This window comes from Colletotrichum graminicola, assembly GCF_000149035.1.
Source record: "Colletotrichum graminicola M1.001 genomic scaffold supercont1.4, whole genome shotgun sequence".
Taxonomy (NCBI): domain Eukaryota; kingdom Fungi; phylum Ascomycota; class Sordariomycetes; order Glomerellales; family Glomerellaceae; genus Colletotrichum; species Colletotrichum graminicola.
Genome location: NW_007361008.1, coordinates 1,234,022 through 1,249,159, shown reverse-complemented (window position 1 = coordinate 1,249,159; position 15,138 = coordinate 1,234,022). Strand labels below are relative to the sequence as shown.

The window sequence follows — 15,138 nt, the reverse complement described above, 5'->3', positions numbered from 1 at the left end:
CTATAGACGCCGATCCGCGCAGAAGAATCGCGTAGATATAGAGGCAAGAGCCGGATTGTTGGAAGGACCGCCACTTGCTTGGGTTGAAGACGCGGGGGAAGGCACCCACGTCAAGTTCGACTCGAGGAAGGAGGGCGAGGTTGTCGGGAGGAGGGAATCGAGGGAAGCTAGGAAAGGATGGCGGGAAATTCATCGACGACCTTCTAGTCGGGAGCGAAACTTAATGGGGCTGCCCCTTGGAGTCTGGGTAAGCCAAGGAACAGTAAGCTGGCTGGGAAAGCAAGAGCCAGTCCCCGTCCTGGTACTAGTCAGCGCATGCGCCACAGTCAATGACACGTGACCAGCCACCGGCTCCCGGTCAAACTCAGTTAGCCGGGAAAATGGATTGAGTCGGGTGCGAAATGCTAAGCAGGAGGAAAATAACCTGAACCTACCAATCTCGCTATCCCGAAGCACCGTCCGACAGCGTCAATTGATCTCGAAAGCGGTCGTGATCAATTGGTCCCCACATACGGCAGAGGCTCGATCTTCTTAATACCTACCAACTCTCACAATGCTTTCCCGGGCGGCGAGACCAGCTCTGCGAGCTGCGGCTGCGGCTCCCTCGCGGTAAGTCGGAATCCACATCTTCCTGAGCTCGGAAAATCGGAGGAAAGGGACTGCACGTCAGAAGAGGCCAACGCCGACCGTCGACCATCAACGATCGAGGAAACCAGGAACGGACATTGGAAAAGGGGCCGGGGAGCGATATGGAAGAATGGATTGATATAAGAGAGCTGCGATGCTGATTACGGCGTTGCTACAGAGTCACGGCCAGCGCTCCTGCCAACGCTGCCACCTTCGCGACCCTCCGTGAGATCGAAGGCCGCCTCAAGTCCATCCGCAACATTGAGAAGATCACCAAGACGATGAAGATCGTCGCTTCGACTAAGCTCAACCGTGCTCAGAAGGCCATGACCGACTCCCGCGTCTACGGCGCCACCTCGAACCAGGTCTTCGACTCGGCCGAGACCAAGCCCCTCGAGGGTGAGGGCAAGAAGGAGCTCATCATCGTCTGCTCTTCTGACAAGGGCCTTTGCGGTGGTATTCACTCCGGTCTCTCTCGCAACATCCGCCGCCAGTTCCTCGAGAAGGACGCCACCGCCGACCTCGTCATCCTCGGCGAGAAGTGCAAGTCCCAGCTCCAGCGCACCAACGCGAAGGACATCCGCCTCAGCTTCGCCGGCGTCGGCAAGGACGTCCCCACCTTCGCTGATGCCCAGGCCATTGCCGACCAGGTCGTCCAGCTCTCCGGCGACTACTCCTCCATCAAGATCCTCTACAACAAGTTCATCAACGCCACCAGCTACGAGCCCACCATCATTGAGGCATTTTCTGAGGAGGCCATTGCCGCGTCCCGTAAGCTTCCCCCGCGGAACATGACCGAGACTTCTATTGCACCAGCGCATCTAACATTTTATAGCCAACTTCTCTGCCTTCGAGGTCGACGAGGAGCTCCTCCCTAACCTCCGCGAGTACGCGCTTGCCAACTCCATCTACTGGGCTCTGGCCGAGGGCCACGCCTGCGAGATCTCTGCCCGTAGAAACGCCATGGACGTAAGTGATCCTCCTTCACGTCAGAGTTCCAATTACAGTCGAGCCCGTGCTGATTTGAGATTTATAGAACGCTTCCAAGAACGCCGGTGACATGATCAACAAGTACCAGATTCTCTTCAACCGCACCCGTCAAGCCGTCATTACCGGAGAGCTGGTCGAGATTATCACTGGTGCCACTGCCTCCGAGGACATGTAAAGCGGGTTTGGAAAAGCGCGCATCAGACAGAGATGATTACCACCTCTCTTCCCTTTGTATCAAGCTACCAAGGGCGGCTAGTTGCCCTCAGTGTACCAAATCCTCGCGAATACATCCTGATCTAGCACACGGATAATTCTGTTTCACTTTTCATCGTCCCTCTCATGAACGAAATCATTGCCTGTGCTGGCCTATATTTATGCTACTACTATCATGTTCACCCTCTCGAGGAACCTATTATGTACGGGGCCCGTTACCGGGCGAAGGGAACAAACAGCGTGAATAGCATATCGAGGCGAAAGAGGATGATTATAACATGTGGGTATGCAGTGCTCCCCTCAACGCCAATAAAACAAAACCATGGCCCCAGTGCATCCTGACGCCTACGCACCCGTTCGTATGAGAAGACCGGTCACCCAACCGACCCGTTTGTTGGGAACCATCTGCTAGGCCAAGAAATCAAGAACGAAGTACCGAAAACCTATACTCTAAGTAGCGCCTTCCAAACCCACAAAATCATACCCGAAAACCATCATCAAAACTCAACGTCGCTGCCGTCACTTTCGGCGTAGCTGACTTGTTTCGTCCTGCGATGCTTCTGCGCGCTGTTCTCCCGTTGCGACCCGCTGCCCTCCCCGTTCAAGGGGTTGTACGGGTGCTCCCGTCGAAAAGCCGCCAGGATCTCGACGTAGTCCTTGTCCCATTGCGCCAGCTTCTCGTTGTACGCCGTGACAGCCTTGGCATAGGCGGCCTTTTGCTCGAGCGCCTGGTCCTCGAACGGCTTTCTCTCCTCGGGCGTGGTGGCCTTCCACATCTTGGACGTCATGACGCGCACCTCGTTCGGCGCTGGTTTCTTCCGCCCCGCGCGCTCATCCTCACACTTTTTACGGGCAATCCCGAAGAAGGCCCTGCTATAGAGGAGATAGGCATTCACAACCAACTTGCCGGGCGGCGAGGGCCTCTCGCCAATCTTGGACTTAATGTGTTCCCAGGCGGCCAGATCATATGCCTCCAGAAGAGTCTGTTCCGGGTCCTTGGGCCCTTCCATGTCCTTCCGTTTGTTTGAGACGCTTTCTTTGGGTAGAACTAGGGGAGTTGGGATATCTACCGGGCCGAGCATCGAATCGACAACCTCTGATGCTGCGCGAAGTCCCGATAAGTAAGCTCCGTGAACGGTGGCAGGATGAGTGCCGATTGTGTGTTCCCCAGCGAAGAAGAGATTGCCGATCGGGCGCGACATCGCATCGTAATCGTCCGGTTGCATGTCTGGACCAGCCGAAGAGTAGCTTCCTCTGGCGAACTTGTCCGAGGCCCAGCGAGTGACAACCGACTCAACAGGGTATGGTACTGCAGGTCCAAAGACGCTGCGCAACACTTCGGTCGCCTCGGCAATCAGGTTGTCGTTACTGTTATGTTCCGTGTCAAAGCCGGCATCGCCTGCCATTAGCGCTACAAGACATGGTAAACCTGTTGTCTGGGTGACATTGAACCATTGAAAGAGGCGCCCTCTTGAAGATTTATAGTCGCTTTGGTTCAGACTATGTCGGTTAGGGGCATCTCGCAGAACACCAAAGATGTGCCTCTCCGTATCCCAGAAGGGGTGGTCGTAAACCAGAACCAGTTTGTTGAGCACGCCATAGCCTATCCGGGAGATTACGTCCGTCTTCCACTTAGGCAAAGGTGGGTCAAATTCGACGTTGCCCTGCTTCAACACACCAAGCGGTATTGTCGAAACGACGTAGTCAGCTTCAATTGTTGTTCCATCTTCGCAGTAAACAGAAGCTCGGCCATTTTCCTGCGTATCGTACTTGATCTTGTTGACGGCAGCCCTCGGCCTAACGTCGAGAGGCGTCGGGCAGTGCATAAGACCTCTGGGGACGCTTTGGTACCCGCCAACGATCATGGTGTGCTTGCCTTCCCACTCGTTACCAGCGTCAATATCCCAGCCACCTAAGCTGAGATTATGAAGATTCGTGGCATTGCTGTATTCCAGGTTTGCCACATGCCAGTTGATAAGGCGGTGGTCTTGGGCGGTCAAATCCACGATATTGCGGTACTGAACGACGGCCTCGTCCATGACCGAACCAAGGGTCGCCGTTGGCAAGCCCGCAGCTTCGTTTAAATCGATATTAGCGTCGTTTGCCGCACCGTTTTTCAATGTCCACCCCATCATCCTAGCCTTTTCAGATGCTTTGAGGATACCTGGTGTGCCAGGTTGAGTGTGGACACGTCCGGTCAGCTTATCTGAGGAAACTGGCACCAAGTTGACTCGTTCAGGCACGTTTTGTTGGGAGACCGGCGGTGCGTGCGGCAGAGCGGCAGTCGCCTCTTCGGCCTGTCCAATCGTCCTATGTCCGTCACTCACGGCATCTCGCGCTTCATTGATCAAGTCCCGATTACCCTCGATCAACTTGGAGGGCTGTGACTTGAATTTGTATTCGCTGACTCGATCCAAGCAGTCGTTGTACAAATTCTCCACGAGCTGGTCTCTCACATAGTCCACAGGCTTGCCGTTTGAATCGTAAATTGTCGTCTCTGACCGCAGGGCACGGTATGGGAGACAGAGCTGTGCACGTACAAGGACGTTCATCGGGTTGCCGCGCTCGAATCCCGTAATAATCATCCCGCCCATTTCAGCGGTGAACCGTTCACCGTCAAAGTCCGGCAACGGCAGTGTCGGTTTTGATTTGAACTCTCTTGAGTAAACTCTTCCACCCACCCGACCGCGTCCCTCAAGGACGATAATTTCCGGTAGCGGCTTTCCAAGCGCACGATATCGGTCTGAATACTGCCGGAGTAACCCATCGAGGTGTCTCGCGCAACCCAACCCGGACATACCGGCACCGATGACCACGATTCTTTTCCTCCCGGGCACATGATCTGTACCTGTGGCTTGTTCAGCCCGGTCGCTCGTCCCCGGGAATTCTACACAGCCAAAGTTGATGTAGCCACGCCGCGCAAGCCAGTCGTAACACACGCTTGCGACGTCAAACCAGCGGACGTTGGCGCAGCCGACCGCCTCATTCCTTGTCACTGCAACACGCGGGTTGTTGTACCAAAGTCGAAGGATACCGTTTCTGATGTTGAGATATGTGGTAACCTGGACATGGCTGATGTGATGTCGGAACATCTGGTATTCCTCTTGATGCAGTGCGTATGGGTTTAGCCTCGAGGACTCGGCAGCTTCTATGCATTGTCTTGCATATTCATAATTTGAGAGATTTGATGGGATTGATGACTTTGGCTTTACATCGAAGGATCGTCGCACTGCCTCGCGGACAAGAGGAGTCTCCGTCGACGGTATGGAGAAGTCCTTATGGCCTTCTAGGTCTACGGGCGTCGTTGCCTTACTAGAGAGCGATGAGGGTACCGAAGACAGCTCAGACTGCTCGTGGTCCGACAGATTAGTCAACGGTGATTCGAACGACTCGTGAGGGGTATCGTGTGACTGGATATGAAGGGTCTCTGATTCAGCCTCTTCGGCCATGGGTGAACTGCTGAGGCGTCAGCCAGAATATATACTCCGCTTTGCATATATATACTAAGACAAAGTCATGGCATCACGATGGAGAAGAATGAGCAGCCACGTACTCAGGGTTGGATGCAGGAGCGGAGGAGGGCCCCGCCTCATCCTGGCTTGTGTCATCCAAGTCCATATCTTCGGTCCACACGACAATTTCCGGTGCGATTTCCGAGACTGCTTCTGATGAGATTCGACTTGGTGGGGATGCTGTCATCGATTCTGAGAAATTTGACGTCGATATCCGACTGAGCGTTGCACTAGCCCTTGAAGGCATGAAGTCTGATATGTGTGAGTTTCGGCCCGAGAAATCCATCAATGGGCCCTTTCCGAATCCTGCGTCCTGCTTAACACGAGATCTTGGACTGGACCTCATACTTCAGTCGTCGGCTCGGGTTGAATTCGAGGATGAGGTATGTCTATATGTTGATGGTCGGCGATGAAAGTTGCTCGGCCTGAGCCCCGTCTGGGGGTGTGATGCGGTGGGCCTAGTCCAAAGTTGACAACATGTTACGATAGCTTAGCTAAGGGGAACCCGGATAGCTTCGCTGTGTAAGATCCGTCAGCTGGTTTGGGTTCTCGGATTTGCAAGTACTGGGTATAAGAGAAGACAGATGTGAGGTGCCGACCTTTTGGCTGCGGAGACGCCACTGGCCCTGGCCGCAAAGCACTGTCCGTTCTCGGTTGTGAGCTGTCCCGATATCGTTCGAGTATCGACAGGAGAGCACCGAATGAGGTGCATGAAACCCGACCTATCGTTCTAGATAATTTTGTTGAGGAGACAAAGTCGTACGCATGAAGAGAGAAACCGTCAGATACATGACCCGATGAAATCGCTAGGTTCGGCACTCGACAAGAGGAGCTCCAGCGTTCGAGACAAAAAAGGCGGGTCACGTGATGCCCCGGCAAGCTATCCCCATTGCCTGGGGGAGACTCGTTGGACTGACTGCAGGCCCGAGCCACAGTCGGCAAACATCTCTGACCGAAACCACTGACTCGAGACACTGGCCGAGAATTGAAGAACCAGGAAGAGGAATATAGTGCTGCTAGTAGGTTCATAGCGATCCCCTTTTAGAGAGATTTATTATCTAAATTTCCGTTGCTTCCTTCGTCTTTGACCACATCGCTCTACTCCAATCTATTGATCCTTGCATCGCTAGTTGTCCCCGCTGCAAAGCCCCCCGTGCATCTCACGGTGTGGGGCTTGGAGGTTTGACGTTGTCTCTTGCGAACGATTCCTTCTCGATCGCTGCATCCATCATCCGGTCCCCATTTATGATCGATGTCGTACAGATGATAATGTTTCTTCGAGCTGCAGATGAAACGGATTAGTGCCGTGCTGCTTAGAAGAAGTCATCTGGAATCACTTACATTCTTCCTGCTTCGCGATGAACCGGAGAGCGGCAATCTCGGTGAACGTTATGCCTCCGACGAACACGACGAACACCGTTTGCTTTTCTGCCCCTCCTGACAATAGCGCCCGAGCTTTCATGGCTTTCTCCTCACCCTTCTGTAGTTCGTAAAATGTCTGCCCACGAACATGTTTGACAGCTTCGTCAAAACCATGCCATCCCTGCACTGCGGACCCTCCAGGTGCACCGCTGACGCCGTTTCCTCTCGTAACTTTCAGCAAGTATTGCTTCTGCAAAACGCACTGAATAAGCCGAACCGACAGCGGAGCGTATCCGCTGTACACGTACGCGATATCATTGGGATCGTCTTCCTGGACCTCGTCAACGATGAGGCGAAGAAGTTTACGAAGGTAAGTGTAGTTCGTCTTCGTCCCTGTGTTGTTACCGCCGGCGCCACTCATGGGGATCATTTCCGCCAATGGGGACGATCGCGACAAAAACAGCTGAAGCTTCTCAAGGTTGTTCAGAGTCAGAATGTGTTGGTAGCCATAGCCCTCCAGAATCAGCCGCCGGAAGTGGTCAAATTCCTTTGGCTTGATGCCACCTGATATGCAAGAGTAGATGCAAAGCAGTCTTAGGACTTCGGGCAATGGGGTGTCGCGAGCAATCAGCTCCTCAATGGCATCGAATTGAGAGGATGGGTCCGCGCCAGCAGCTAGGTTTTGCTGCGCTTCCAAGAGGCCCTTGAATTGGTCTGTCCGCGTATACTTTATAATCTCCTCCGCCAAGCCTGTATGGATTCTCAGGCTCTGTTGTTCGGCCTGATATCCCGGTAGCTTGCTGACAAAGTCTTTAAGTTCGGCGATTGACTTGTGGCTGTTCCGGCCCTCGTAGTCCTTCTGCAGGTTCTGCAGGCGGCGAGCAACTTTGTTGAGCAAACTACCCACGATGGCAAAGTTGGTATCCCGAAGTTGCTCGTATAGCTTATCGGAGGAGTCCAACTGTATTTTTCTTTTCCTAGCCTGCGCACTGGTCGTCGAAGACTGAGACGGGGCACCGACCACAGTGGTATCAACTTCAGCTTGGTTGTTCTGAATACCAAACACCTCATCGATGAGTCCCTCGTATGTCAATTGAGTTAAAAGAGGAGTGACGAAATCTACTTCGCGATCGATTATTATAGCACTTTCGGTTAGTATGCTTGGCGACAAGCTGCCTCGGTTCGTCTCAGCAGCGTCCTCGCCAGCAAGAATCTCTTGTCGCATTCGTGCCAGGAGCTCGGCGACTCGTTTCGCGTTGTCACCCTTGCCGATAATCCGAGGAAATAAGCCATGATCCTGCTGAATTCCCATCAAAGCTTTGGCAAGTAGGAAGGACGGCGTGACGTCTTTGGAGAGATAGAGGTCGCGAAAGGATTCGTCTAGCTCGAGTGAAAGAACGTCTTTTTCTAGAGGAAAGAAGTATAGTGGCAGCTCAGAGATATTGACGTCGCCCAAGACGCCGGCCTCCTCCAGCAATTTGTCAGAGACGAGGGTTCGCCGAGGCACCCAGAAGATGTGGAAGTCATGGCCGGTTTGACTCTCGCGCTGTAAACGTCGAATCTGCTCTATGAAGCCTTTAGCGCTGGGCACTGAGCACAACTCGTCTCGTCTCACGATATATGGGCTATGATGAGGTATCAATCAAGAGCACACATGAAACCATGCGGGGGGTTGTGAATCTCTCAGCTACTATGGGAAAAGGCCTCGTGGATCTGCATGGTATGAAGTGCTCACCTGCTATCGTTTGTGCATGACGCGCGCACTCCCCGCGGGCTATGAATATGACATTTCGCTGGCTGGTGTCGGCGTTCTTGTTCTCGAGGAAGAAAAACTTGTCCACGCCGTATTCCTGAAGGGTTGTGACCTTGACGATGGTTCCAATTGGGCCGGCCAAGCTGCGCTCAAGAATGAGGTTCTTCTTTCCGCGAACCTGATGACGCCGATGGTTGGTTAGCTCCTGAGGACAGGCTGCCAGCTCGGAAGGCCTTACTTACAGCCTCGAGCAGGTAAAGGAGATCCTTGCGTGCTTTATCCTTTATCTGGTCCGTATTGAAGCCAGCTCGAGGAGCCATCTTCAGCCCTCCATGCGTTTGAAGGATATTTCGTCGTTGTCGTCGTCGTCGTCGTCGTCGTCGTCGTCGTCGTCGTCGTCGTCGTGGGGCGGCTTTGATTGACCGCTGCTCAATGAGTGAGGTGGAAGGCAAGAAAAGGTAAGGCTGATGTTGGGTGTCGGGGGTTAGAGATTAGATAGAGCACAGGACACCACACCTCACACTCGGAGCTGCGTCAGCGGGGCCTCGGCGGGTAAGACGTCACTTGGGACTCCAGTTTGCGTTGCGGCAAGGCGTGCACTACGAAGATTTGTGTCTCGGGGCGGCCAGTTCATTGGGGATTTCCACACCGGGTAGCCACTGCGTGTAGCCTGCTCTCTTGGCATCCAACAAAAGTCGGCCTTGACTACTTTTTTATCTCGAAAAACTGGCGATCATTGATTCAAATTCAACGGAAGCTGGGCAAGACATCTTTCGCAAGGTGGGTGGGGGTATGCTGGACCACTGAATGTCATGATCTCTTGACATACCACATGGTCTGCCGGATGTAAAGATGCACGCTATATGACAGGACAAAAGATCGCCCAGCCTGACGAGCTTTTGCCTTTCGTCCTGTTAGCTATCAATCCACATGGTGCTAAACATCGTCTGCGGGAACCCGATTCCGCTTGCAAAGCACTTTTTCCAGATATTATTTCTGCAGTGCCGCTCCATAAATGCTGCAGAGGCACCATCATCGCCATGCTGCGGTATTCTCCTACTTCTCGCGAGAACCAACTCCATAGCCATCTGTCTGTCCTTAGTTCCCGATGAGTATGTCAAATTCAAATCCAACGCCAAATCCAACGCCGCCGTGCAAGGTGTCATCCTCTGGATCAGACGGTGTTATCGTGATAGTAGAAGTCGATATCTCTTGGCCGCAGTCTGTTGCTTCGAACAAACTCATCGTCTCCCGCTGGTCGTTCGTTCTTCTCGTTTCCAGTCAACATGCTCTGTATGCTCATGCATACGCTCTCGACGTTTTGCACTGGACTCCAGCCTTGACTGCCGAGTAAGTCGAGACAGATGATGCCGTTTGAATAGATGTGGGGATGCATTGGAATCGGTCGCTCGGCCGTCTTAACGAATGTGACCTCGGGGGGCTCTAATAAGACCGGTCAGCTTGGGCAGCGACGATGAGCAATAGCAAGCGCAGAGAGCATACCTATAGGGTATTGTTGGGAGAACTTGAACTTGAGCCTGTAGACCTGATCCTTATACAGCGGGTTGTCGTCCAGAACCCTGATGTCCATGAACCATTCTTCGAAGCTATCGGCCGAAATGAGATCGATACCGGGGGGCAGACCAGTGTTCAGCTATAAATGAAAAAGTCAGACATTGTTGCGATACAGCGAGCGCGCGCAACACAAGGGTCGGCAAAAGTTGGCCACGAAGCAGCACAGTATATGCATGGGCTGGATGCGACAGACCTTTGAGAGCTCCTTGGCCAGCCGCTTGGAAGCGAAGCTGGACGCCATTTCGAAGCGCGGGAAGACGCAGAACGATGCGGATCAACCCACGAAGTAAACGACGAGAGAGGTGGAATAGAGCAGGGACACCACAGGAGATGACCGTCGGCGGTTCGAAAAAAGCAAGGCAAGGCTAGTCGACGGAGGGAGGAGGGGCTTGTTGGTTGTTGGTTGTTGGAGGGGCTGCTCAGAGACGGACCCCACGATTCGGTGGTTCCTGCCGAGAACAGCACAATGGCGAAGGCGATGGATGAGAGGACGCGCGATAGAAAATTGAATGCAAGAACTGTGGAGGGAGAACCCCGATGTAAATCCTTGTCTTGTCTATCAGGAACGAGGCGAATATCCAAGATGCAGGAGAAATTACAATGTAGAAAGCGCCGTCAGGGAAGATGCAAAGAGGAAGATGTGACGACGGTCTCTGTCGATCAACAGGCCCCGTTAGGTGGGGGTTGTGTAAAGATACTGTAACAGCAGGCTCCAAGGTCGGACGCAGCGAGCAGCTAGCTAAATACCTAGCACCTTGATAGCGCCGCCCGCGGGCAAACATTGGCGGCTGGTTCTGATACCGGGTCTACCTAGGTGTAACTGTACATGGTGCTGGTGGGGGGACGTCCTTTTCTTTCAGTGATCCAGATGGTTCTTGGTGCGCTGAAAGAGTGTATCGTTTACTCCAGCCTGCACGTATTTACGTGGAAGAGGCGGCATACTTTTAAATAACATAACCAAACACCCTTGCACTCTTGATTGCCGTCTTTTGGAGCCCCGTTTCCGGTGACCAATCCCTCTTTTCGGCAACGACTTGCAGGCTATGGAGAAGAACGTTTGGTCTAGAGAAAGGGATTGAAGCCGACGTGCCTACAAGCTTCATATCAAGCAGCGGATAATGCCCCTCCCTAGGTCATGTAGCCATATTCACCAATAGGTGGTGTCTTCGGAGCATGCATACGAGCCTTGTGAGAAGCCTAGCTTGCTGATGAGTAATTTCAAGTAGGTAGCCTGCGGGCTGTGGGTGTACCAACTTAGATCCGTCTTGATTGCCCGTTTGCCAGGTGCTAGTCCCTTAGCCGGAAAATCCATGGCCTCTACGTTACGTCACTGTTCGAATCGCAAAGATAAGAACAAGAAGGCTGGATAGCTAACTTACCAAGACGAAAATGTCATTACGTGTACTAGGTAGGTTGAGATGACAAGTCCCTATGATTTTGCGTAGAGAGAATCAACCTTGAGGCCCAAGACACAACTACTTTCTGGGCCTCACGATGTCATCGCCAGGAAACCGCGTTTGCCTGGACGGGCCTGGCCCGGGTTTCTAGCCTTGTAGCCCAGCCAACGTGTGGTGGTGCTGGGAGAGAATGTGTGAGAAGCGGCCCTCCTCAGCCACGCTTTTCAAATATGCGTCCTCCAGTCGTTTTGATCGCACAGGATACGGCGATCCACACCAAAGACCCTTGCCGGCCATCTTTAGTGCTTCTCAAGCTTCTCAAGTGCAGTGTCATCGCGGCCATGTCCGTGCTTCCCTTCTCAGCCCCTCATCTGTCTGCGGCTGAGCATCCTGTTTAATTCCTAGAAGCCCACAAGGCTCACTTCGGCTGGCCCTGACCCCTGAAGGCGCTGTTCCTTGTGATGGATGGATGGATGAGCTGCCTCTTTCGCTCGCTGCGTGCCCTACTGCCCAGAGGCTGCCTCTAATGCATCTGTTTCCTCTAGAATGGTACTTTTTGTGGTCTCGATTAATTAGCAGAAAAGCCACCCCTCATCCACCCACCCCAGAGTCTCTTCCTCGCCTGTGAAGCTCACCTCTTTTCTAGCCCACCCCCTTCCCATCGCACCCGTCTTTTGTTACCCCACTTCACCCCTCAGCCCAAGCACCAGCAGCAGCAGCTCCAGCACCCCGACCCGGTCCCCCTCTCGCCAGTCGACCTTGCAAGTCTCCATCAGCACCGCTGCTTCCCCTTCCAATACAGGGTTCGAGCTTTCTCGGACTGCTTGAAATTTCCCTTCCCTACGCCAGGCTCGAGCATCTCTTCCTTATACACGCCCGTCTGCGCTTCCGCTTCTTACGCTCGACTCTCCCCGACTGCTCCATCGTCTCTACGCCTGTCGTGTCCATACAGCCATTCGACTACCTTTCCGCTCGCTGCGACCGCTCACTATTCCCACAAAATGAGTTGTAAGTGCCACGTCCATACTCTACAATGGCCTACAAACAACCAGCTTCGCTTGGTTCGGGCTGCTTCTATTCGCTTCGTGCCATGCCTTATCCAATCTCCCCGCGCCCGCGTTACAGTTGATGCTGACCACAAATTCCTCAACAGTCTCCAACATGCTGAGCAGGCTTCAAGGCCAACCCGAGAGCTACGATAAGAAGTCCGAGCCTGCCCTCGATACCCCCTCTGAAGATCTTGCTCTAACGCGTTCATTACAGGGCCAAATACCGCTTTGGACGCACGCTTGGAGCTGGAACTTATGGTATCGTCCGTGAGGCTGACGGTCCGTCCGGCAAGTGCGCCGTCAAGATTATCCTCAAGAAGAATGTGAAGGGCAATGAGAGGATGGTTTACGACGAGCTGGACATGCTCCAGCGCCTCAAGCACCCTCATATTGTCAAGTTCGTCGACTGGTTCGAGTCCCGTGTAGGTACCGCACTAGTTGGAATCGTGACATAGCTTCTAACAACCGCCGTAAAGGACAAGTACTATATTGTTACCGAGTTAGCTACGGGCGGAGAGCTATTTGATCGTATTTGCGAGCAGGGCAAGTTCACGGAAAAAGATGCTTCGCAAACCATCAAGCAGGTCCTTGAGGCAGTCAACTACCTGCATCAAAACAACGTCGTCCACAGAGGCAGGCTCTTCCTGGCATCTCACGTTATTGACAGCTCTGCTAATCCTTGTCCCAGATCTGAAGCCTGAGAACCTTCTCTACCTGACCAGAGATGCCGAGTCCGACCTGGTCTTGGCCGACTTCGGCATCGCGAAGATGCTCGACCGGAAGGATGAGGTTCTCACAACAATGGCCGGCTCTTTTGGCTACGCAGCCCCTGAAGTTATGCTGAAGAAGGGTCACGGCAAGCCTGTGGACATGTGGTCCATGGGTGTCATTACATACACTCTTCTCTGTGGTTACTCTCCCTTCCGTTCGGAGAACCTCCAGGACCTCATCGATGAGTGCAGTAACGCCCAGGTCGTTTTCCATGAGCGTTACTGGAAGGATGTTAGTGACGATGCCAAGGATTTCATCCTGCATCTCCTGCAACCGGAGCCTGTGAAGCGCTGGTCGAGTGAGGTATGTGGCCTTGCAGGGGCGCTGTGAGGCAGTAACACTGACAAATTCACAGGAGACTCTCCGTCACCCCTGGCTCAGCGGAGAGAACGCCACCGATCACAACTTGCTTCCCGAAATCAAGGCTTACATTGCCAAGGCTCGTCTTCGCCGCGGCATCGAGATGGTCAAGCTGGCCAACAGAATCGAGACGCTCAAGGCTCAGGAGGAGGACACGGAAGACTCGGATTTCCCGGCCGATGCTATCAGCGCAGCCGACCAATCCAAGCACGTCGGCACACACGAAGTCGCCGTTGGCGAGAAGCGCAGTCTGTCAAAGACGATCAAGGGGGCCATCTTCCGGGAAGTTGTTCTTGCCAAAGTCCGCGAGATGAAGCAGCAGCAGGATACTCTGAAGGTGAAGGAGGAGGCGGAGAAGGAGCACAAGAGACGCAGCTTTCAGGGCTGAGGAACGTCTGACGTCTTTGAGGGGACGTTGACGGGTCTATTGTGACCCCGGAAGATGATACCACACCGAGTTGGATGACGCAGCAGAGATATAGTCACGACTCTGAAACAGCCCTTGACGTTGTTATTATTTCCTTCCTCATCGCGCTGCCCATTTGTTGTGCGCCCGTTTCGTTTTCGGCCCGCGAGGTACAGGCCTTGGTCACTGCTGTTTGTTTGTTGCTTACCCAGAGCGGATGAGAAGAAAAGAAAAGCGAGGAGGACCAGGTTTTTTGATACAATCGTCGTCAGTCTCATACAGAATTGTGTTCCGTCTTGACATTCCGCCCATGAATCGCGTGAGCCGTCTGAACAGTGACTATCCTTCGGATGACGTTTTGACATGTCTGATCGCGGCCCCCCGCCCCACCGCTTGGTATATTGGGCCATCTTTCCCGCCTTATTAGCCGACGTCTGTTCGACCACGCCCCTCATGCGGGCAGATCTGTAATCCATGTCCAATGACATCCTGAGTGGCAGTGGCACAAGTGTGGTGGCTCGATTTGCGACATTGCACTTTGTAAGGGGACAAGGCTCCAAGATGAACTGTGCGAGCTGGCATTGCTACTACTTGAAGTCAGGAAAGGGGGGAACAGTACCTCCCGTGAGTAACAGCCCCTCCTCGCCCTTCTCTTCCCGCTCCAAACTACTAATACTATGTTGTGTTGTTTGTTCGTTACATACAGGTCGTCGAAATTGTTTGTACAAGGTATATATATAGAAGAAGAAAAAAAACAGGGCTTGGAAAGAGCCAAAGGAACCGCTCCATTGTGCGCCATCTTGCTCTTACGATGCTGAATCGACCAAGAAACAACGAGACAAGAGAAAACCCCAGGATAAAAAATTGAATCGTGAAAAGCAAACGGGAAAAGAACTCGAACCTCCCTCCGCCTTCCATTTTATTTTGCTTCATCCGTCCCGAACGCTGTGCGCTTTCAGTGCGCCATAAATTGTAGGAGAATTACCGCCCTGAGGAAGGGCAGTACAGGCTCCAATTAAGTGAATATGTGCCGACATGTGCCTGTGGTATCATTGGAGAGAAGTTTGAAAGTATAAAATGCAAAAGTTGAATGCGCGGGTCCCATGTGACCGAGACTCGAGGC

At 53.2% G+C, this 15,138-nt stretch overlaps 5 protein-coding genes across 5 annotated transcripts; 2 read left to right on the top strand and 3 right to left on the bottom strand.

Annotated features, from left to right (window-relative positions):
- Positions 1 to 553: 553 nt before the first annotated feature.
- On the top strand, positions 554 to 1,792 carry GLRG_01672 (ATP synthase F1; the record flags this gene model as incomplete). Its single annotated transcript, XM_008092357.1, has 4 exons — positions 554 to 609; positions 806 to 1,398; positions 1,463 to 1,596; positions 1,664 to 1,792. The coding sequence occupies 4 exons, from the start codon at positions 554 to 556 to the stop codon at positions 1,790 to 1,792; spliced, it is 912 nt and encodes a 303-aa protein (XP_008090548.1).
- A 535-nt stretch (positions 1,793 to 2,327) lies between these two features.
- GLRG_01671 (flavin containing amine oxidoreductase) lies at positions 2,328 to 5,529 on the bottom strand (the record flags this gene model as incomplete). Its single annotated transcript, XM_008092356.1, has 2 exons — positions 2,328 to 5,286; positions 5,384 to 5,529. The coding sequence occupies 2 exons, from the start codon at positions 5,527 to 5,529 to the stop codon at positions 2,328 to 2,330; spliced, it is 3,105 nt and encodes a 1,034-aa protein (XP_008090547.1).
- Positions 5,530 to 6,502: 973 nt separating this feature from the next.
- On the bottom strand, positions 6,503 to 8,777 carry GLRG_01670 (Sec1 family protein; the record flags this gene model as incomplete). Its single annotated transcript, XM_008092355.1, has 4 exons — positions 6,503 to 6,624; positions 6,684 to 8,270; positions 8,440 to 8,635; positions 8,700 to 8,777. 4 exons carry the CDS (start codon positions 8,775 to 8,777, stop codon positions 6,503 to 6,505), a joined length of 1,983 nt encoding a protein of 660 aa, XP_008090546.1.
- An 854-nt stretch (positions 8,778 to 9,631) lies between these two features.
- Positions 9,632 to 10,273, bottom strand: GLRG_01669 (ubiquitin-conjugating enzyme; the record flags this gene model as incomplete). The annotated part of the gene is made up of 3 exons (XM_008092354.1): positions 9,632 to 9,900; positions 9,961 to 10,111; positions 10,226 to 10,273. 3 exons carry the CDS (start codon positions 10,271 to 10,273, stop codon positions 9,632 to 9,634), a joined length of 468 nt encoding a protein of 155 aa, XP_008090545.1.
- A 2,157-nt stretch (positions 10,274 to 12,430) lies between these two features.
- Positions 12,431 to 13,997, top strand: GLRG_01668 (uncharacterized protein; the record flags this gene model as incomplete). Its single annotated transcript, XM_008092353.1, has 6 exons — positions 12,431 to 12,437; positions 12,583 to 12,634; positions 12,693 to 12,900; positions 12,955 to 13,111; positions 13,167 to 13,552; positions 13,605 to 13,997. 6 exons carry the CDS (start codon positions 12,431 to 12,433, stop codon positions 13,995 to 13,997), a joined length of 1,203 nt encoding a protein of 400 aa, XP_008090544.1.
- Between the last annotated feature and the right edge of the window lie 1,141 nt (positions 13,998 to 15,138).